Source organism: Herpailurus yagouaroundi, unplaced genomic scaffold, assembly GCF_014898765.1.
Source record: "Herpailurus yagouaroundi ecotype Mexico unplaced genomic scaffold, PumYag 188, whole genome shotgun sequence".
NCBI lineage: Eukaryota > Metazoa > Chordata > Mammalia > Carnivora > Felidae > Herpailurus > Herpailurus yagouaroundi.
Window position 1 is genome coordinate 6,503,951 of NW_024412419.1, and position 22,159 is coordinate 6,526,109.

Consider the following 22,159-nt stretch of genomic DNA (forward strand, 5'->3'; position numbering starts at 1 on the left):
GGGTATCTCAAGGCAGAAAGATATGCAACTTGCCATGAAATAAAGGACACTCCCAAAAAAGGCTGCTTTACACAGTGCTTAGAGCCATAACGTTTCATAAAATAAACTCGAGATACAGCAACGTATCTCACTGGGAACAAGGAGACAGAGTCCCTGGGACTTTCTGTACAACTCCCTAACTTCATCTTTTACAAATGTTGCCCCACTCGGGCTGCCTGTGGCTCCCCCTCGGCCGTGTGACGAATTCCTCGTCACGGATCCTGGCACCAGCACTTCCTCTCCCCCTGTGCCTCGCCGCTCCTGCTCTCTCTCTCTCCGCTCTTCCTCGCTACAGGGCTACAGGGAACGCGCAGGTGACGCTGCTGTGTTTTTAACAAGATCGTGAATTCTTTGACTGCAGAGGTTGGGTCTTTCTGTCTTACTCATCGTTATATCCTGTGCCTAACATACAGAAAGATCTGTCAAATTGAAATATGTTTGCAACTGGAACTGCTGTGGACAATCTAGGGCATCTGGACAGTGGTTGTACAGTTACTCTGTTTTATTTAACCAAATCTCCAACCAATGAGAGTAGGAGGACACTGGCGATCTCAGAAAGATGCCTGGGAAGGCGGACTGAGAAGCCCGGGATAGAAACATTCACCACTCAGGCCAACACAGTTCTCAGATTCGATAGACTCTTGCGTTGGAAGACATTAACAGTATTTCCTGGTTAACACCAAGGTCAGTGTCACTCAACACACTGTTATTGAATCAAGAATCTGAACTCAGTGAAACTCAACCTCAAGTATTAGACACCATAGCACAGCTAAAGACTGTTCTTGAAGGAACATACCTTTTGAGCCAAAGAGCTGTCTGAATATTCCAATTATCAAGAAACATCTTGAAACTTGTTGACATCTGAAAAACAAAAGAACCTTTTTCTTTGGCCAACAAAATAATGAAGGTTTAGATACAAGCAATAACATGTTGTTGTGCTAAAAATCAAGTACTTGATGCTGACGGTATACTGATTTATTTCCTTAATATTTGCTTTTCTAATACAGTAATGTGCTTGTATAAATAAAAAACTTGCTTCTCAGAGAGGACATCTACGAGATGATCCCATTTTCTCCTATATGTTAACATCTACAGGCGTTGTCCTGGAATTATCCCAAAGACATTCCTGATATGTAAATGACCTTTCCATGACCCTTCCATGACGCTTTCACTGGGGACTGGACGTCCCATCGAGCCACAGCCTCTCCATTCCGTCACCCCCACGCCTCTTCAGCCACCATTTGTGGCTGCTTGGAACCTTGGCCTCACCCGAACTACTGCCATCTATCCACGTTCCCAGCCTCTCCACTCGAGCTTCTCCCAATAAAAGCTTCCCCCTTGACCTCAGAAGGAGGTCTGGTCTCCCATCTCTACTTCTTCCCTAAGCAAGTGTCTCCTCCTATGTCTTCACTTCCTTCTCACCATTTAGACTGGTGCAGTATTTATTACGCTCATCAAAATTCTTGATGCGTTTGTTTCTTCTTCCTTTTAATTCATCTGCTTATCAAACTCCGAGTCCCAGATCAACCGTACTTTCCGTCTTCTCTACTTATAACCTCTGAATCCAAGTGCAGAATATCATATAACACTTGAGACTTGTCTTAAATCCATACTTTTTTTTTTTTTATTTGAGAGAGTGCACATGCACGTGCACACAAGCCCACATGCGAGCATGGGAGGGGCAGAAAGAGACAGAGAAAAATCCCAAGCAGGCTCCACACTCAGCCTGGAGCCCAATGCAGGGCTTGATCCCATGAACCATAGGATCAGGACCTGAGCCAAAACCAAGAGTCAAGACACTTAACTGACTAAGCCACCCAGGCACCCCTCAATCTCTCCGTTTTAAAACAAATTAAACAAAACTCTCGCCTTCACCTGTTCCCCTCAGCTATGGCCTTATCTCTACCCTCCTTCCTTGTACAGGTAATAAATGCCTAAGAGTTGTATCATCTGGCTTCTATAGCTTATCCCTCCCATGAAACCATTACCAAAATCATCACTCAACCCCCAGGTGTTACAGCTGCTGGCATTTGAGTCCTGCTCTTACTGCCCGTATCTCAGTCGCATCCAACCCTGATCACCCTCCCCTCCTTCAGGAAACTAGCTCCTTCTTCGTTATTTTTTCTCTAAAAAAATCTTTTTTAATGTTTATTTATTTCTGAGAGAAAGAGAGAGAGAGCACAACAAGGGAGGGGCAGAGAGAGGGAGAGAGAGGATCTGAGGTGGACTTTGCGCTGACAGCAGAGAGCCCGATGTGGGGCTCTGAACTCAAGAACCACAAGATCACGACCTGAGCCTAAGTCGGATGCTTAACCGACTGAGCCATCCAGGCGGCCCCTTCTTTACTTTTTCTTAGACCATGCATTCTCACCAAGGGCGATATTGCCCCCAAGAGGATGAAAACTGGTTCTTGGGGGCAAAAAAGGCTTACTCGTTTTATGTATAAAAGCATATGTGTATATACATGATATATAAACGGACATACGTGTATGCAGTATTAAAGTTCACGGGGGGGGGGGGTTGATGAGGTGACACATGTCTCAAAACCTCCTCAGGGTGGCGATAATGAACAGAAAGTTAGAAACACTGCCATACATACATTCATCACTCAATTTCCACACTTTACGCTTTTCCTTCCCCTTCCCCATTTTCATTACTGACAACGTAGGAAAATTTCAAGGCAAGTATCAGACATCTTATTTCACCTGTACATAGTTCAGAATTTACTGGACTTTCAAAAAACCAAGATCGGACCTAACAAAACTAAGTATTAACTCCTTAATATCATTTAATGCTCATTTTGTGGCCAAATATCCCGAATGTTTAAAAACATGGTTTTCCAGTTGGTCTTTTCAGAGGGTGCAAACAAGTGTGCAATGATGTGTTTGGCTCTGCTCTCTGAATCTGTAGCGGCCCCTCCCTACCCTCAATCTTCTGTGGCATTTACTTGTGGGGGGAAATTGGGTCCTTTGTCCTGTAGATTTCCCGCTTCTGGATCCAGCGTTTAACTTACTTCTCTATACTTTCTAAACTACATTTAGAAAGATCTAGAGACCTAACCACGTTGAACTGTATTGGCAAAGTACTTGAAAGACGGTGCTGTGTTTCCTATGGCATCACCTCCACAGGCGCTTAATGACTGACTGTCCCACTTTTTGTGAAGAACGTTCAGTGACGGTAAGGCTCAGCGGCAGGTCCAGCCTGACCCATTCACTATCAAGTTGTCAGTCAACTTTTCACCTTAGGTTTTGGTAATTGCCACTGCTGGAATAATTCTCTCAGGCTTGCAAAGCAACGTCTACTTTTGCTTTTCCTCTCCTTTCTCTGGCTCCTTCTCCTGACCTGCCTTCCTCTGTCCAGCCAAGGGCACAGGTGCTCCTTGGGGGTTCACATCCCTTCTCGGTCTCTCGCTGCTCTCTCATGGCTACTCTCGTGGTTTCCCCCCAAAACCTGAAATGCTACACGCTTCTAGTTCCCCAATTAGGATCTCCAGCTCAGATGTTGCAGCTAGTGTCTGATCATTGGTTTGTCTGCCGGACAACTTAGTTAAGTCTGAAATCTGAACACACAGTCTCTTCCCCTTCAAACCTGTACCTGTTCTTTGTTCCTTCTCCCAGGGAAAGGCATCGCCATAAAACTGGTTTAAGCCAGATATCTGGTCCCAATTTATAACTCATTCTCTCTTGCTGATGCCAGCACATCACCGGGTTCTGCTGAATCTCAGTGCTCCAAGGTGCTTATGTCTTTCCGGCCCCACTGTCCCTACTCTAGGTCACCATCACCTTGGATTAACACAACACCCTCCTAACAGACCACTCTGTTCCACGAGGGCAACTCATTCTACCTAACATAGCCAGACCCTTCTAAACCACAGCTGTGACCACCTCACTTGCATAAAACCCATCCACCACACTCCATCGCTCTTAGGAGAGCTCAAAACTCTTAATACGGCCTCTGAAAGTATCTCGGCTTGGCTTCTGTGTCTCCAGTCTCCAGTCACTACTCCCTCTGTTATGACCCAACATGAGCCACAAATCCTTTCTCAGGTTGATCACCCTCTACTTGGAGTGCCTGGCAACCTCCTCCTTATCATTTAGGACTCAGCTTAAGACTATTTCCTTCAGGACCCCTCCCTGAGCTACCTCATCTGAGTTGGACCTTATCTTGTAGCCCCCACACACCCTATATCCCTCTGACCCCAATCTACCCTTCTGTAGCACCCACTAGATTAAAGCCCCACGATCGAAGGGCCCAGGTCACACCAATCTTACCCGCTAGATCCCCAGGGCCTGGGGCACATGATTGACAACCCACAAATATTGGTTGAATGGAAAAATAAGTTATTATTGTTAAAAAGCCTTCAACATCACTCTTGGGACATCGCGTCATGACCTGTAAAAGCAAAGTGGGGTACGTAAAGTATCATAGGGTAACTGACTTGTTAATGATTTACTAACCTCTATTTGCTGAATTCTCAAGTTGGAAATTAAGTCCCAACGAGCCGTTCCATTTTCATCATATCCTCTGAAACCAAAGCCCGCAGCATTATTAATAGCATCCGCTGCAATAAACAAAGTGAAAAAGAAGGTATGAAAAACCTATGTAACAATCTACCACGTTCTCTCAGAAGGTACATGTTTATCACATACTAGGATCTTTTATTCTTTTTTTTTTTTTTTTTTTAATTTTTTTTTTTTCCAACATTTATTTATTTTTTGGGACAGAGAGAGACAGAGCATGAATGGGGGAGGGGCAGAGAGAGACGGAGACAGAGAATCGGAAACAGGCTCCAGGCTCCGAGCCATCAGCCCAGAGCCCGACGCGGGGCTCGAACTCACGGACCGCGAGATCGTGACCTGGCTGAAGTCGGACGCTTAACCGACTGCGCCACCCAGGCGCCCCTAGGATCTTTTATTCTTAAACAGTAAAAGTAGATTTATCCTCATTTTTATCTGATATTATAATAAAATGGGCCTTGAGCCAGTTTTTAGGCCATCCTAACAGTTTGTAGGATGTATCCTTGTATTTAGGATACGAGCTGCAAGGTTTGTGTCTTCTAATAGATGACTAATGTTCCTAATTGGTCTTTAACTGCATCTCCTCAAGAGGGCACTCTGCTGGCTAGCCACTGGGTAAGATACACTTCAGCACATGAACGGTGAGGTCTACCACGTGTCACTTACCTAATGTCCAAGCAAAATAGTATTTGGGTCGGGCAGCCAGAAGAGAGACGTAAAGATAGATGACTTTTGTTGGCCATGAAGCGGTAGCTTGAAAATTCTCATCGATGTTATACTCCACAGGTAAGGTGTTAGAGATGGTCAAGTGAAATAGTAAGGAAAGTCCACAGACTAAGAGCTTCTGAATAACTGCAACCTGACAGAACCAGACAAGACTTCATAAACTTAATCCATTTCCCTTTTCATTCGTTCTACCCACTACTGCTGGATTCATCTTCCCAAATGCAGCATTAATTCTAGAACTTTCCCGGTGAAAAATCATCAGCTACGCTGTGCTTGGCATTTGAAGCCTTCATGGTCTCACAGTAGGACCGTTTCCAGCCTTCTCTCCAACTAACGCCTCCGGAGTATGGCTCAAATCACTAGAAATATCAATTTGTATTTTCAAAACTTTCGGTTAAAAAGAAAAATCTGAAAGCAAACACAGGCGCGTAGGTGTGAGTGCATGAAAATAGTCACGTTAAAAACTGTTGGTGGTGGATTGTACATTTAAAAATTTTTTTTTTCAACGTTTATTTATTTTTGGGACAGAGAGAGACAGAGCAGGAACGGGGGAGGGGCAGAGAGAGAGGGAGACACAGAATCGGAAACAGGCTTCAGGCTCTGAGCTGTCAGCCCAGAGCCCGACGCGGGGCTCGAACTCACGGACCGCGAGATCGTGACCTGGCTGAAGTTGGACGCTTAACCGACTGCGCCACCCAGGCGCCCCTGGATTGTACATTTAATATACACACTCATACGCAGTTGATTACTCCATTGTGCTTTTACCCTGTATTTCCCAAACGCTACGCATCTCATGAACATTATTTTTGCAACAAACAACTCATACATCTCTTTAAATCTGAAAGTTCTTGGATGCAATTTTGTTCACAAAACAAAAAGAACCACACGCCCGAGAAAACAAAAAACATCTGCACAGAAGACTCTGATGGGGAAAAGAAAGAAAAAAAAAAAGCCATTCTTTACTGTATCCTGGAAAGGCGAAATCACCGTAAGAGAACCCAACTCGTGGTGTTTTTGGATCATTACTAGGCCGGAATATTTCCATCCGACTCGGTGTAAGGGAGGTGACGGCCCCTGCCGAGGGAGGGAAGCAGGTGGAGGAAAGGAATGGCTGGCTGTATCCGGGTCATGGGAGGTAACAAAATACTTGCATTTTGAGTGTCCTGCTCAGCAACCTAATAATATTCAAATTAACTAACCTGCAAATGAACGTTCATACGTGAACACTTTCTGTAACACGGCCAAAAGAAACGGCTCAGAGGCAGGAGTCAAAGCACATGCCCGGCTCACTGCACTGCTGGAAGAGCGTTATTTGTTCTGGGGCTGGCCTTGCGAGGAGGGGCTGAGTGGTCAAGGGCTCCTCGCTGCAGCTCGTATTCTTATTTCCTCCATGTCTTTGAAAGCCTCCTCCAGTACGGAAAAGGCTACCTTTTCTTCACCTCTTCCCAAAATATCTAACCTATACATTTGAGAAGAGATTTAAAGCAGGTAATTAGAGAGAAATTATAATTACAAATGAGGTGAGCTGGAGAAAATGGCCTGACACATTAACCTAAAAAGTGGGTGCGTCATCTCAGGGACACAGTGAGAAAGGCTGCGGCCTTCCGACTACGTGTGCAAGTTTCCAGGTCTCAGTCTCAAAACAAAGCTTCAAGTAGCACACATCTGATCGCAACCAGCGGTAGGCACACTCGCCCATGAGACTCCCCAAAAAGGCTGAGGCAAAGCGAGATCAGGGACCCGGGGAGGCGGGGGTGGGGGCCTGGGAAGCCGGGTACAGGCCCTGGGTGTCAGAGTCTCCTGCTCAATAAGGTGGCACCTTCCACCATTCCAGCAGGGGGGCCAGACGTTAGCTCTCAGAGAAGCTGAGCCAGAGAAGATCAGGCTTAGGGGCACAGGTCCAGGGTGGGGGGCGGGGTAAGTGCTGGGATGGAAATGTAGAGACTCTGGAGGAAGTCTGCATCCTGAGAGGTGAAATCCTCAGCCCCCTTGACCGGGCCAGCTCCAGAAACCAGCAGTCAACTTTGTATCTACCTCGTGAGACTGCAGAAGGCTGGAGGATCCTTCACTAAGAAACTAAGCAGCCTCAGAGAAAAGTCCTACAGACGTCATGGCGGAGGCAGACAGGTGCTCCCCGGAAGCCACCCTCCCCTTCTTGCACAACGATGGAATGTTTACTTGGGGGCACTGAACTCTAGCTGAAGACCACACAGCACAGTCCGCTTCGCAGCTGAGTGTAGCCACGAGGTCCACGTGACGGCGGCACAAATAACGTGGACAGCTCCTGCGGTGAGCCAGCTTAAACCGTGTAAATGAGGGCAACACCCCAAGGATGGCAAGCACAGGGGAGAGCTTAGATCCCCCACCCCCAGGGCCTCCACATTATCCACAGACCACTGACACCAGATGTCCTACCTTTTTAAGCTGCTGTTATCTTGGCCCTTGTTTTAGTACCCAAACCCGTATCTTACCTAGATAAAGACAGCTGGGAGGTCCCCAACAAAAGGGCCACTGGCTACCTGACCGCCCTACTTTGGATCCCAAGAGTCTACCCACGCCACTGATGCACAGAGAGCTTCCAAATACCTTTGAGTGATCTGTAAATCACTACCACCTCCGACTGTGTAAATTTTATGCCTCTGGAATTTCAATTCCAAATACATTAAGACAGTGAGATCATACATTACGAGTGTTTGCCATTGCCAACAACCTCTGGTTTATGATGTCTATAACCCAAAAAAGGAAAGTGACATTTTCTGAGAGTGTATCCCATAAAAATTCAGAGTGAGGTGACAGAAGGAATGAATACATTTGTATTATTCTTTGTTGGGTGTGATTTACTACTACTCACATGTTTGAAGCGCTTGAAATTTTTCTAGTATTATGTAACATTATGTCCAGTATCTTGAATCATAGCTTTGAATACTCTTTCTAGTACTCCAGGGTAAGATTCTGGAATATCAGAGCTATCTATAATTATCCTTCCTTTCTCTGATGGCAATGAGACTGCTAAAGGGTCAAGTGGTCAGCCTGGAGACACCAAACAATCAATGGAAGAGATCTGAATGTACTCCAAGTCAAGCCTGAAATTCGATCCCGCTTGATACAACGTTTATCAATTAATATGTAACCAGTAATAGAAAGTGGGAAGACAAAGGCACCTTTTGGTTCCAGCTGAGACTGGGTGTGCTTTTCTTCATTCATGCTTCAGTTTACAGAAACTCAAAGGAGGGTGATCCTTTGCTCCAAGCCCCACATTCAGAAAAATCATACTGGCTCCCTTTTTGTCTCAGACTTTTTGACTGGACTATTTCTCATGGGACTTTTAGATTCTACCAGATCAGCGGCGCCTGGGGGGCTCAGTCGGTTAAGCGTCCGACTTTGGTTCAGGTCATGAGCTCACGGTTCATGGGTTCGAGCCCACGTTGGGCTCTGTGCTGACAGCTGAGCCTGGAGCCTGTTTAGGATTGTGTCTCCCTCTCTCTCTGCCTCTCCCCAGCTTGTGCTCTGTCTCTCTCTCTCAAAACCAAATAAACATTAAAAAAAACATTTTTTTCTAGGACCAAAACAAAAACAGGCAGCTGAGTGCATTTGGCCCATGGGCCATAGTTAGTTTGCCTACCTCTTGTTATAATAACGTCATTCTTTTCTTTGAAACCAACATTAAAAAGGAAGTCACTTTTAATAAAGACAAAAATGGTGCCTGGGTGGCTCAGTCGGTTAAGTATCCAACTTCGGCTCAGGTCATGATCTCACAGTTTGTGAGTTTGAGCCCCACATCGGGCTCTGTGCCGACAGCTCAGAGCGTGGAGCCTGCTTCGGATTCTGTGTCTTCTCCCCCTCTCTCTGCCTCTCCCCTGCTCATGCTGTCTCTATCTCTCAAAAAAAAAAAAAAAAAAAAAAAAAAAAAGTAAACATTAAAAAAAATTTTTTAAAAACCACAAAAGATTCTACCAGATCAAATCCAGAAACTCAGCTGGCACAAAGCCTGAGAGCCCTTCTTGATAAAGGAGCATCATTCCCAGCAGTTCAGAGGAAATAAAGTTTATGCTCCGCTGTGAAGCAATTTAGCACGGACTTCATAGTCAGACTGCCTGGGTTTGAACCCGAGTTCTCCCACAGCCAACCTGGGCAATCGTGGTCAAATGATGTGGGCCTGGTTTCCTCGTCCATTCAGTGGTGAGAGTAACAGCACCTGCCTTGTGCTGGGGGGGCTGAGAGAGCAAACCGTGAAGTGTCCACGGCAGGACTTGGCACATGGGAAATGCTATCAAAGTGTCAGCTACCATTAACTCTTTTAAAAAGTTTATTTACCTATTTTGAGAGAGAGAGAGTGACAGAGAGAGGGGAGAGAGAGGATCCCAAGCAGGCTCCACACTGTCAGCACAGAGCCTGACTTGGGGCTCAAACTCACAAAGCGTGAGGTCGTGATCTGAGCTGAAATCAAGAGTCAGAGGCTTAGCTGAATGAACCACCCAGATGCTCCATTATTAACTTTTTTATTGTGGGAATCAGGAAAAGTTTTACGGAAAAGGTGGTATTTGATGTAGGCTTTTAAAGAGGAGTAAGATTTCAACTAGCGATGATCAGGAAGAGGACAGGGAAGCAGGGGAGGAGAAAAGGGGAATTAGGGGAACATGGCATACAGGTAAGGAAAGAGCCTAGAAAATTAGGTTGCGTCAGTTCCAGACAAACGGCTCTCCTGGAAAATATCCCGTAACTATAAAGCATCACTCTCACTAAGGATCTCAGCATAGCTTGTAAAGTAACCTTCATTTCGTTCTTTGATCATGACTGTACTTCTACTGGGCATCATTACTAGGTACAGCGTGAAGGGTCATTTATCTTAGAAAAATATTTTCAAAGAAATAGATGGGTAAGTTCAAAACTTGAAAACAGTAGAATCTTTAAACAAACAACATTAGTCAATACAAGCTATCAAGGCTCCAGATAAACCTCATGACCTTACATTTGGAGATGGCTCTGCTCTCTCGTTCTGTATTTCTTCTTTTCCGTTTTCGCCTGACCGTGTCATGTGGTACGATCTGCCTTCGATGAAAGTAATGTAGTCTTTGTAGGAGCAGAGCGGGCCTGCCAGGATGCCCATGAAGTTACAGTTGTAACTTAAGTACTCCAGGAGGCTTGGCATGCGTCTGTAAATGGAAAACGCGCAGCTTGTGAGATGTGACGTAAGCGTTCAGAAAATCTGATAGGAATAATCATCTTCCTCACTGCCCTTACCATTTCCAAAATAAAACAAGCTTCAATTTTCAGTTGCATTCATACAATAAGAATTTTTTAAAATGTTGATTTATTTTTGACAGGGCGAGAGAGAGGGCAAGCAAGGGGAGGGGCAGAGAGAGGGGAACAGAGGATCCCAAGCGGGTCCCGTGCTGACGGCAGACAGCCCAAGGCGGGGCTCAAACTCATGAACCGTGAGATCACCACTTGAGCCGAAGTCGGACATTCAACTGACTGAGCTACCCGGGTGTCCCCAAACAGTAAGAATATAAAAGACCAGGATGTAGTGATGCTCAATGGTGTTTCTGGGAAAGGGAGCCTCCATACAGGCCTTTATGACCAACTACAACAGGTTTCTACTTAATTTCTTCATTGTAAAACAAACCTAAGACGGACAAGACGTGGCATAAAGAATCATCCCTGACTGGCTAACCATTCAAGCACTCGACAAATCTTATGTGTGCACCGAGTATATGCCCACCTGCTCTAGGGTCTAGAGATACTGCAGTGAACAAAATAGAGACATATTCTGCATTCACATAGAAGATGCACAAAACAGATACTTTAAAAACATGTACGAAGTATTTTCAGAGATGCTACGTACTACAAAGAGAAAGGTTTCTATTATTACTTTTACTATTGCTATGACCATTACATGAACAAGTCAAAGAAGGCCTCTCTCACGAGACAACATCTGGGCAGAGCCCGGAAGGAGTGAGACGGGGAGTCCTGTGAGTATCTGTGACAAGGATCAGGGCAGAGGGAACAGCGTGTGCAAAATCACTGAGATGGAGCGTGCCCCGCAGCAGGGAGGCTGCTGTTGCTAGAAGGGGCTGAGACGTGGAGAAAGTCCGAGAGAACCGAGGGGAGATCATGTAGGGCTTGCCTTCTGAGCCATGGTAGGAACTTTCGGACTTTATTCTGAATGCGATGAAACACTACAGGAGGGTTTTTAAAAGACCTATGCTGCAGAAGAAGCCCTGTAGCCCCTGAGGGTGGGCAGGACACCAGTGGAAGCCAGAAGACCAGCCAGGAGGCCACTGGGATCTCTAGGCAGGAGAGGACAGTGGCTGGGAGGCAGCATTGGTGTATATTCTGGCAGGACAACCTAAGGGTTTGCTGATACACTGCATGTGGGTGTGAGAAAGCAATGAGGGATCCCTTGCAACATTTTCCATTCAAGTGCTCTGAGGTCTGTGCAAATGACACGTGGTATCTAAAGTTTACAGAGCATTCTAGTTCTTACTGCAGGTAACCGGGTGAAAAATACACACGTTATCATACAGGTGACTTAGCAGCCTGCATTTTATTGATTTTCTTTTTTTTTTTAAGTTTATTTCTTTATTTTGAGAGAGAAAGCAAGCACATGCACACACGTGGCACAAAGAGAGGGAGCTCCTAGCAGGCTCTGAGCTGTCAGCGTGGAGCCCGACACGGGGCTCGAACTCACGAGCCATGAGATCGTGACCTGAGCCGAAACCAAGAGTCGGAGACTCAACTTACTGAGCCACCCAGGCTCCCCTTATTGATTTCCTGAAAGCAGCTCCATTTATCAAGTCTGCTGTCCACTGACAATCATAAACAAAAGAACAGCTGGGGCACCCGGGTGGCTCAGTCAGTTAAGCGTCCAACTCTTGATTTCGGCTCAGGTCACGATCTCATGGTTCATGAGTTCGAGCCCCACCTTGGGCTCTGCTCTAGCAGTGCTGAGCCTACTTAGGACTCTCTCTCTCTCTCTCCCCCCTTCCCCCACTTGTGCTCAGTCTCTCTCTCAAAATAAATAAACTTAAAAAAGAGATTTTTAAAAGAACAGCTACACCTGGGGACAGGAAGCAGGCTTCTGGAAGATGTTACCATCCTTCCTTCCTCTCTAAATGTGCGAAGTGCTTTCCTTAAAAAAGCACACTCTTTGTGGCCAAGAGAAGTTGACAGAACCCCCCTCATATGTGTCTTTATTAAAAAAAACCATAAAAAAGAAAACTGTGCTTCCTGTCCATCTGATACTAGCTGGATCACCACGGAGCCAAACTCCTTTTTAGATTCTTCCAGAATTATTTTTCCACATTTAAAATTGTTTTGAGCTTTACGTCTTTTCTATTGAAGGCTCAAAATTGAGGCGAGAAACATGCTGCTGGCAGATTGTCTCTTGTCTTTCTTCCCGTGATGCTGAAAGAGAATGCTTTCTCACTGCCTCAAACAAGGGTGCGTGCCCTGCAATCACGAAGTGACGAACTTCCTGCGCTCCCCCAAAACAGCTCCACTTCAACACTGAGTATTTCAAGCCCCGAAACAATGCCAGGTTACCAAGGCGTGCAGCTCAGTCCTCCCAAGTCAAACAGTGTGTCACAATTTGCAAGGACAGGAGATAACTCTGAACCACGACATTTGCTGAAGCTGTCCTGGCTCAACTGTCATAACAAATGACAAGTCATTTTACATCCTGAGTAGCTAATTACAACATTTGCTACTTAAAATGAGAAGTATTTGCTGCCTAAAATGAGAGGCATGTCCTTTATGACATGAAATGACAGAACCATTTTTCGTTCCATAGGCGTTTATTTGGGGTCAACTCCACTGGGTCCTCGGTTCGAGCTTCTCAATCTCAGCATTACGGGCTTTCTTGGACAATAACTCTTTGTTGCAGGGGGCTGTCCTGCGCACTGGAGGGTGTTTAGCGGCATCCTGGCCTCCACCCGCTAGATGTCAGTAGCGTCACCCCCCTCCACTGTGACAACGAAAACTGTCTCCAGACATTGTCTGATGTCCCCGGGGAGGGCGCGCAAGCACCCCCAGTGGTGAGCTGCTATCTCGGCGATGAGGATATAATCATCAACGAGCTCAACTTCTCTCTGCACACAGCTGTTTCACTAAGGGGGCAGAAAGAAGGACAATCGAAAATAAATCTATACTATCAGACAATAACATAGACTGTGAAGAAAAACAAAGGAGGGCCAAGGGACAGAGAGTGACGGCAGGGAAGGGGGGGGTTTCTGACAAGGGGGTCTGTGTACAACTAGTGGCCCTTGTCGGGCCCCGTACCTGGCGGTCCTAAGTGTGTTAGTCCACCCCCAGTTAATTCCATGAGGAGCCGCTGTGGGCTCTTCCTCAGAAGAGAGGAATAGTATGATCCAACGCATGTCGGAAAGACCTGTGGCTGCTGAGTGAAATGCAGACTGTGGAGGGAAAAAAGGGAGAAAACTGAGCCCTGCTGGGGAGGCTTTTCCAGTAGGCCCGGTAGAGGGCGAGGTCCGGCTGGGGCAATCTCAGTGGGAATGGTGAGAAGCCAGTCTGATCAGGGACGGTCAGATGTCATGGTCAGATGAGAAACAGGTCTCCAAGGAAGAGGTTAACTTGCCAGAGAAGTGGATTTGCAGTAAGAAAGCATGAGTCGGCCTCGGTTTTTGCCCCAAGGGGCTAGTTTCAAGTGGCACTGCTGTTGACTAAGCAGGTAGTGGGCCGGGGAGAGGGAAGAAGGAGACGGAAATCAGGAGCTCTTTTTGGAACTTGTCCTATTTGAGACACCTGCTCAGATCCACGCCAGGATGTTGAAATGGCAGATGAGGGTGAGGCTGGAACTCAGAAGAGAGGTGCCGTGGGAAGACAGTTGCAAGACTTCAAATAGGTGGACCGTATTGAAGGCCAGTGGACGGCACGTGATCCCCAGAGAACACGGAGGAGTCCAAGGATGGCCTTGGAACCCACGAGTCTTTAGTGGTGAGCCTCAGAGGGGGAGGATTCAGCAAAGAAGACAGACGGAAACAGCCAGAGAGGTGGGAAGAACACAGGAGGGTGGCCTCCTGGAAGGCAAGTGAGGAATGTAGTTCAAGGACTGACGGATCGGCTGGGTCAGATGGTGCTGGGAGGCTGACAATTACGTCTGCCGAGGGTAAGGCCACCTGCAAAAACGCTATCAGACCGGTAGTGGGGACACACCCGAGTGCCGTGGGCTGAGGAGAGCAGGGGGGTGGGGAAGGGGAGACGGCGACACAAATCTCTCACAGAGGCTTGCTCTACAAGGCTGCAGAGTACTGGGGAGGCAGCTCGCAGGGAAAGTGAGGTAAAGGTGTTTCTCCTTTCAGTGCGAAAAGACAGGGAGTAATGACGAGTGACAGTGCCCGGGCCGGGGCGAGAAGCAAGATCCTGGAGTTAAAAGCAGCTGGACTCAGGGAGAAGTGAGAAGTTGGCCTTGGGCTGGACTATGGGCAGCGCTTGGGACGGGACAGGAAGTGGAGCATGGCGTTACAGACACAGGCAGCTTGGCAGCTTTAGTGGTTGCAGAATGAAGTAACTTTGCTGCCACCCTGAGTTGGGGGAGGGTGTGCGGGGCGTCTGAGGAACGAGAGCGCGGGAGCGGGAGCGGACCGGAAGACGCACCGCGGCCACTGGCCACGCTAAGGCCCTAATGTTAAACGTGGGGCCACCCCGTCAAAACAAGTGCAGTCAACGGGGACGAACGTTCTTCCAGTCTGCTCCCTTCCGCGGTCTGGGTAGGCGGAGAGTTGAATTTAATAGCGTTTGGGGTTTTGCTAGGTAGGTGTGTGGGGGGAGGGCAAGGCGGAACTGGGAGCTGACTGTCCATTAACGAGAGGTGGCAGGGATGGGCCGAGGACTCCTAAAGACCCCAGAATCCAGATCAAAGTGCCCGCTCATCAACTGTCTGTTCAAGTGTGTGTTTACTGATATGTAAATACTGACTACGGAGAATATCAAAATGGAGTAATTTTAAAGGTGGGGAAAATGTAAGAAGATTCCCAAGATATGCTGCCAAGAGGGAAGCCTCAGGGTAGGGTCTATCCACTATCACAAACTTAACCTCATTCTTCTGACAGCCAGGCACCTGTTAGTTTTTGATTTACAAAAAGCAAGGGGCTTCCAAGGAATTTTTCCTTTAGGTAAAATGAGGTTTTGATGTCTAATTGTATTAAGATAGACCCTATCCAAGAAATTAAGCTATTCCTTAGATAAGACAACACAGTACTATAATAAAGGAAGTAGAAACCAACCCAGAATAAATTCCTCAAAGAATACTGAGAATATTTTACTGGTTCTTTGTTGTTTCAAAACATGGCATCTATGTGCTATATTAACATATCTTAACTCAGTACCTGCTATTGAGTTATTGGTCTGTAAATGGAAGTGGAGACCATTACTACATGGCAGACACGAAGACTATATGATCTTGCTGTCTTCAGGAACTCAGAAAGTCACAGGAGAGACAGAAAATTTGGTGATACCCTCATGGTACACAGGAGGCACATACTATGTGATGATATATCCAAGGTGCTATGTGAGCCTTAGAAGGGATATGTAGCCTCACCCAGCCAGATTTGGTGGAGGGAGGTATGCGGAGGGAGGAAGCTTTGGTTTTCATGAAGTCAGTACCTCTAGGAGGACAAGGCAGCCTTAGCCATGAGAGTCGAGTATATCCCAGGTAGAGACAGCGTGAACCATGGCGGGACACCACGGAAGGGCACGTACCTTACAGCCAGACCTCTCTGTGATGCAGTCAGTTCTTCATCCTTTCGAAACATCCCTGGGAAATAAAAACAGGTACTTTGGTCAACTGTGATTTCCCCCAAGAATGGCATTTTCCCCCATTCACACTTCTACCATTTTCTCAGTGGAAATTCATGCTATAATCCCAACTTTTGGTGTAACTGGTTCCTTTCTTTCTCATTGTCACATCGGTTCAATCACGTCAAAGGACCACCATGGAACCCAACGTGTCTAGGTCTGTATAAGATAAATAACACACCTCAAGGCACAAATCTGAGACTTCCCTAGAGGAATTATTATTAACTTAAAAATTCCATGGGTGTTATATGTAAGTGCTGAGTCACTGGATTCTACTCCTGAAGCCAAGACTACACTGTATATTAACTAATTTGAGAATAATAAAAAAAAATTCTAAAATGCTAGCATATTTTATAATAAACACTATGACTTTCAAAAGGCGGCATTTAAGGGGCACTTGGGCGGCTCAGTCAGTTGAGCATCTGACTTCGGCTCAGGTCATGGTCTCATGGTTTGTGGGTTCAAGCCCCATGTTGGGCTCTGTGCTGACAGCTCAGAGCCCGGAGCCTGCTTTGGATTCTATGTCTCTGTCTCTGTCCCTCCTCGGCTGACGCTCTCTGCCCCTCTCTCAAAATAAATAAGTAAACATTTAAAAAAACAGAAGGGGGCATCAAAATGTTTCCATTGTTAGATGATTGACTAACATCAGTATTATGAACCAGAAGCTCAACATAGAGCAAGAAATGATTTCCCTACCTCTCTCTGACTCTAATGAATGAAAACTGTATACATACATCATCTTTACCTTCTCTCCCCAAAGAGGAGGCTAGGACTTACGATTACACATTACTAGATTCTAAGCCCAATTTAAAGACCAAAGGAAAACTAAATTAAGAAGCAAACAATATACTTAAAACATATCTGTAGGTGTTCCTTAGCAGATGGCACAGGATGGGTGCTGTATGCAGTGGGGCTAAAAACCCCACGTAAAAAGCTCTGTGGGCCACTACGGATGACCAGTCTGACGGGGATGTCCCTCCAGTATGGGAAGAAACCAGAGTCTAACTCATGACTCACAGCCCAGAGTGTTAGCATTTCCTATGGCAAGGTGTCCATTCACTGAAGATTGAAAATATGAATATATAAATATTTATGCTAAAAATACATGTAATTGTGCGTGCGTGTATTGTATATACAAGGGATGAGGGATGGGGGAAAAGCATTCAAATACTAATTAATAAAAATGTAACAAAGATGAAGCAGGGACCAATAAAACTTGATTGAGACCAAATGTCTATTTCTTTTATATTTTTATACTGCCACTAATGTTGGTCATATGACGGACCCCACTCTTACTGTTTTTTTCACTAAATCAGGTGTGAAATTAAGATGAAAAACTGCAAAAAAAAAAAAAGTAAATAAACACACTTTAATGAACCTAAGCAGAGTTGAATATTCCTGTCTCTTAGCTCCTCTAATGCAGAAAGTTAGGGTCTTATCTCAAGTGAAAGTATATTGGAATAGGATTTCTTTCGGTGATGAAAAGTTAATTTCTAAATTCTTACCATCATGAATTTCATAAGCCAAACTAGTGATCTTCTGGGTAATTATCATCATTGGGCTGTAATAGAATAAAAAAAATAAGTATTTAAAAGGAGAAATTTAAAATAACACTGATGATGTATTAGAGAAGATGTGGTTTATATATACAATGGAATATTACTTGGCAATGAGAAAGAATGAAATCCTGCCGTTTGCAGCAACGTGGATGAACTGTAGGGTATTATGCTAAGTGAAACAAGTCAGGCAGAGAAAGACAGATCCCATATGTTTTCATTCATATGTGGATCCTAAGAAACTTAACAGAAAACCATGGGGGAAGAGAAGGGGGAAAAAAGTTACAGAGAGGGAGGGAGGCAAACCATAAGAGACTCTTAAATACAGAGAACAACCTAAGGGTTGATGGGGGGCGGGGAACTGGGTGATGGGCAGGGAGGAGGGCACTTGTTGGGATGAGCACCAGGTGTTGTATGGAAACCAAGCTGACAATAAATTATATTTTTTAAAAAAAGAAAAAAGTTTATTCCACTTATGCAATCACAAAATCCTGACACTTTTTAACATTAAAAAAAAAAAAAAAAGACCTCCAAGGGATTTCAAAGAGAGAATTCAGGGGCTGCTATGTTTGGGGAAGGTATAGGGGCTAAGGGAGTTAGGGCTTCTCCCTTGCTTTAAAAGGCAGGCAGGCAGGCGGGAAGGAAGGAAGGAAACAGGGCAGGGAGGGAAGGAAGAGAGAGAGTGAAGAAATGAAAAGGGAAAGAGGCAGGCAGAGAGAGAAAAAGAGAAAAGAGAGGAAGAAGGGAAGAAAGAAGGAAGGAAGGGAGGAAAGGAGGAAGCAAGGGAGGGAAAGAGAAACGCATGCTCATCCCCCACGAGGCCCTGCGTGAGCATCGCCACCCGCCTCCTCCCTCACGCACTAAGAGCACTAGGACGTGGGGCCAGAGGGAGGCGGAGGCAGGCATCAGGCTGGGCCCTGGCTTCCCGATCTTGACTTTTCAACACGCCACACTGCTGCCCTTTGGCTCGGCTGACTTAAAGGTGAAAAATGAGTTGGGAAAAGGCGAATAGGTAGAAAATTAAGGTAGACTGGGTGAGAAATGTAGAACAAAACAGGAGAGATGGGGCATGAAGAAACAGGGCAAGGTCCACCTCACTGGTCTAGGGCCCAGGGACCAAGGGTCTGGGAGAGCCACCCCAGAGATAGCACCTAACATGCACGTTACGGAGGGCTTTAAGTCGTGTTACAACTAAGAAAACGGCAATATTTTCCCCGTTTTGTAATCTCTAATTGAATGGATAACTTGGAAAGGAAAAATAAATAAATCCATGTTAAAAAAAAACCACCGGGATACATCTTTATCCTTTATTACGGTAGCTTACTGATGTTTGTATCAAAGAACAATTAATCACAAGTTATTTATTTATAGTTTTGGAATATTCCACTAAAACCAGAAAATCGCATTTTGCCGAGAGGCAGAGGGTGAGCTCAAGCTCAGAGTATGTGCAGCCAAGGAAAGGCCTTCAGGAAGGCCAGCCCCACAGCTCACATTCGGCAGGAGGCGGCTCAGACTCCGTCACAGAGACCCCGTGCCTTCCACCTGTCCCCACTGCTCAGAGCACGAGACCGGTCAGCATCAGCTCTACCCATCAGCTCTACCTGTGGCCGAACACGAGCATCCTTCAACACGTAAAAAAAAAAAAGGAGAATGCCTTCAGGCATTCAGGGGCAATGCGACACACAGACCCAGACCCCTGAGGACTTACAGCTCATTCTCCTCACCTAACAGGCAAGATCTCAGAAAAGAAAAACCTGTCAGATGGCAGGTGCTCTCAAAGTGCAGAAGGGAGGAGATTCCCCGTGGGCTCCCTTAAAAGTCAGCTCCTGTGTGAATGCAACTCACTCTCAGGAAATGATCCCTCAGCCAGCCTATCCCCCAGGCTTCTCTGAACACCCAGCTGCCGTTTTAGCTTTCGGGATGTTTTATGTGCCTCTGAGGATTGCAAAAATAATGATTTCCACTTCCTTGGGGGAAAAGAATCATTTTTCTCATCCTGCCTAAGTTCTCTTCATAATATAGCTCAGCAAAGAATTATATAATACTCTTCAGTTCTAAATGCTAATTCCCATTTCACCTCAAGTCATAATAAAAACCACTGATAAAATAATTATTAAATTTATCAACTCAGTGACGGGGTGCCTGGATGGCTCAGTTGGCTAAGCATCTGACGCTTGAACTCAGTTCAGGTCTTGATCTCAGGGTCCTGAGTTCAAGCCCCACGCTTGGCTCCACGCCGGGCGTGAAGCTTACTTAAAAAAAAAAAAAAAAAAAAAAAAAAAAAAAAATATATATATATATATATATCAACTCAATGACAAACTGCTAGGTGCGTATATATAAGATGTTCCAAAAATGCAAATATGTGCTTTGTGAGTGCATGCCCTCCTTGTGCCCTGGCCACCTGGCCTCCCCATGCAAGTGCTGTGCTATGTGCCGTGCAGGCTGCAGGATGGCTCGTGAAAGCCCTCGTGGTGGTGAATGTGACAGGGCTGAATGCCCCAGGATCTTTCCAAATGCTGCTCCCTCCACTTAGACCACTCTTCCTGGAACTGTTTTTGCAAGGACAGCTGAGGAATCACTTTGCCCAAGAGGCCCGTGGACAGCTCTGCCTCAAGCCCCTCTGCCTCAATGCCCACACTCGCCCTTCACGTAACCCCAGCTCCTCGTTTTCCTCCTCCAAAATATTTTCACGTTCGTGGCTGTTTCATTGTTGGTTTAAAATCTGTCTTTCCTCTCCAGAAAGTCCACGAGGTAAGGAACCAACAGTCTTTTTCACCACTGAACCCACAGTGCCTAGCACAAGAGAGGTGCTGAGTAAATATTTTAGAAACACTAAATAAATGGATTCCTCTAAGCGTCCGGTCAAGATCTCTTACTCCTTCTACAGGTTGGTCGGACTCCCTCTAGCCTGTCCATTCTCATCTGTGCTTGAAAGCATTTACCATACTGTTTGTCATTTTTCTGTTTGCTTTCCTGTCACCACAAAAAATCCTGGGCTACTGAACACCAGGAACGCCGACTTATTTATCTCTGCACCTGGGGCACGAGACATATACACGGGTTCAAAGGACCGACTGGTTTGCAAAAACGTCTCGGCATCTTTTTGTTCCCTTTACTGGTGATGGTTAGCCCCGACTATTCCCTTTGGTTTTAAATGGGTGGCAGTTCCAGGGCCTCTGGTCCAACCTGTCACGGGGTGGGGTCAGGGGGTGGTGAATGTGACAGTAAAATGCTAGAAGGCAGAAGTAGCACAGAGAGACTCAAAAGGAGTGGGTTATAAGTGAAAGTAAGCCAGTACTACAGTGAAAGTTCAGCAAGGCATGAACAGATCACTGAGAGCTGAGAAAAGTAAACCAGAGGGGGAAATGGACACACGAGGCCAACACGGGCCATGTGCCTGACCAGGAAGCCGACCGGAGCGGGACCAACTTTACCTCGTTACGGCAGAACCCAGGGTGTGGAGAAAACACTTGTAAACGACAACAACTCCACTGTTCTCAGAGAGTACCTGCTGTGGGTCTTCTTGAGAGGGCACTCTGTTCACAAATACCTGTTTCAGGGACTCACACATGATTTCACTTAGACCTTCACTGACATTTTAACTACTTGCTGACTTCGCATCTACTGGAGTCTCCAAATGCTAATCGCTTCCAGGGTCCTGGGAAGTCTGAGATCACCTGACACGAATCAGAAAGACCCTCTGAGGGGCACCTGGGTGGCTCAGTCAGTTGAGCGTCCGACTTGGGCTCAGGTCACGATCTCACGGTTCACGGGTTCAAGACCCATGTCGGGCTCTGTGCCGACAGCTCAGAGCCTGGAGCCTGCTTCGGATTCTGTGTGTCTCCTCTCTCTGCCCCTTCCTCGCTCATGCTCTGTCTCAAAAATAATACATAAACGTTAAACAAAATTTTTTTTTAAATATATAAAAAAAATTTCAAGAGAGACCCTCTGCCTTCCCTGTGGCAGTCAGGGATGGAGGAGGGAGGGGGAGGACGGCCTCAGGATCTCCAACGGGGGAGCTCAGGGCCGCAGACAGAGGTACCTGTACCTTCCACATGATGACATCGCTGTATTTAGGTGGAAGTACACAGATTTACTCCCCGTGGCACTTGGCTAGGAATGTGCGGAAACGTGGAATCTAACATTTCAGGAGAAATACTTCAGCTGACGAGACAGTTTCAGGTAATATTAAACAAGGAAAACAAAAACCCTACCTGCTACAACAACTAAAAGCTCTACACTTCTTGAAATTTAAAAAACAAAAGGATACAAAAATTTAAAAAACATATATTTTTTTGTCTCTACAATGAGAAGAGTTGGTTTAGTTCTTTCATACAGTACAATTCAGCTGTAGTTCAACATTATTAGAAACTGAATGCTGAGGAGCGCCTGGGTGGCTCAGTCGGTTGAGCGTCCGACTTCGGCTCAGGTCATGATCTCAGTTTGCGGGTTTGAGCCCCACGTCGGGCTCTGTGCCGACAGCTCGAAGCCTGGAGCCTGCTT

General features: G+C 46.0%; 1 protein-coding gene across 4 annotated transcripts in view; it reads right to left on the reverse strand.

The window, feature by feature from the left end:
• Nucleotides 1-22,159, reverse strand: part of MBOAT2 (membrane bound glycerophospholipid O-acyltransferase 2) — a 130,591-nt gene that overhangs the window by 10,044 nt on the left and 98,388 nt on the right. For all 4 annotated transcript variants that reach the window (XM_040496019.1, XM_040496018.1, XM_040496016.1 and 1 more), the window contains 6 exons: nt 17,603-17,658; nt 16,002-16,056; nt 10,252-10,435; nt 5,223-5,415; nt 4,497-4,600; nt 836-900 (listed from right to left, as the gene is read on the reverse strand). In XM_040496019.1, coding sequence (XP_040351953.1) covers nt 836-900; nt 4,497-4,600; nt 5,223-5,415; nt 10,252-10,435; nt 16,002-16,056; nt 17,603-17,658 — 657 coding nt within the window. The remainder of the gene's footprint in view (nt 1-835; nt 901-4,496; nt 4,601-5,222; nt 5,416-10,251; nt 10,436-16,001; nt 16,057-17,602; nt 17,659-22,159) is intronic.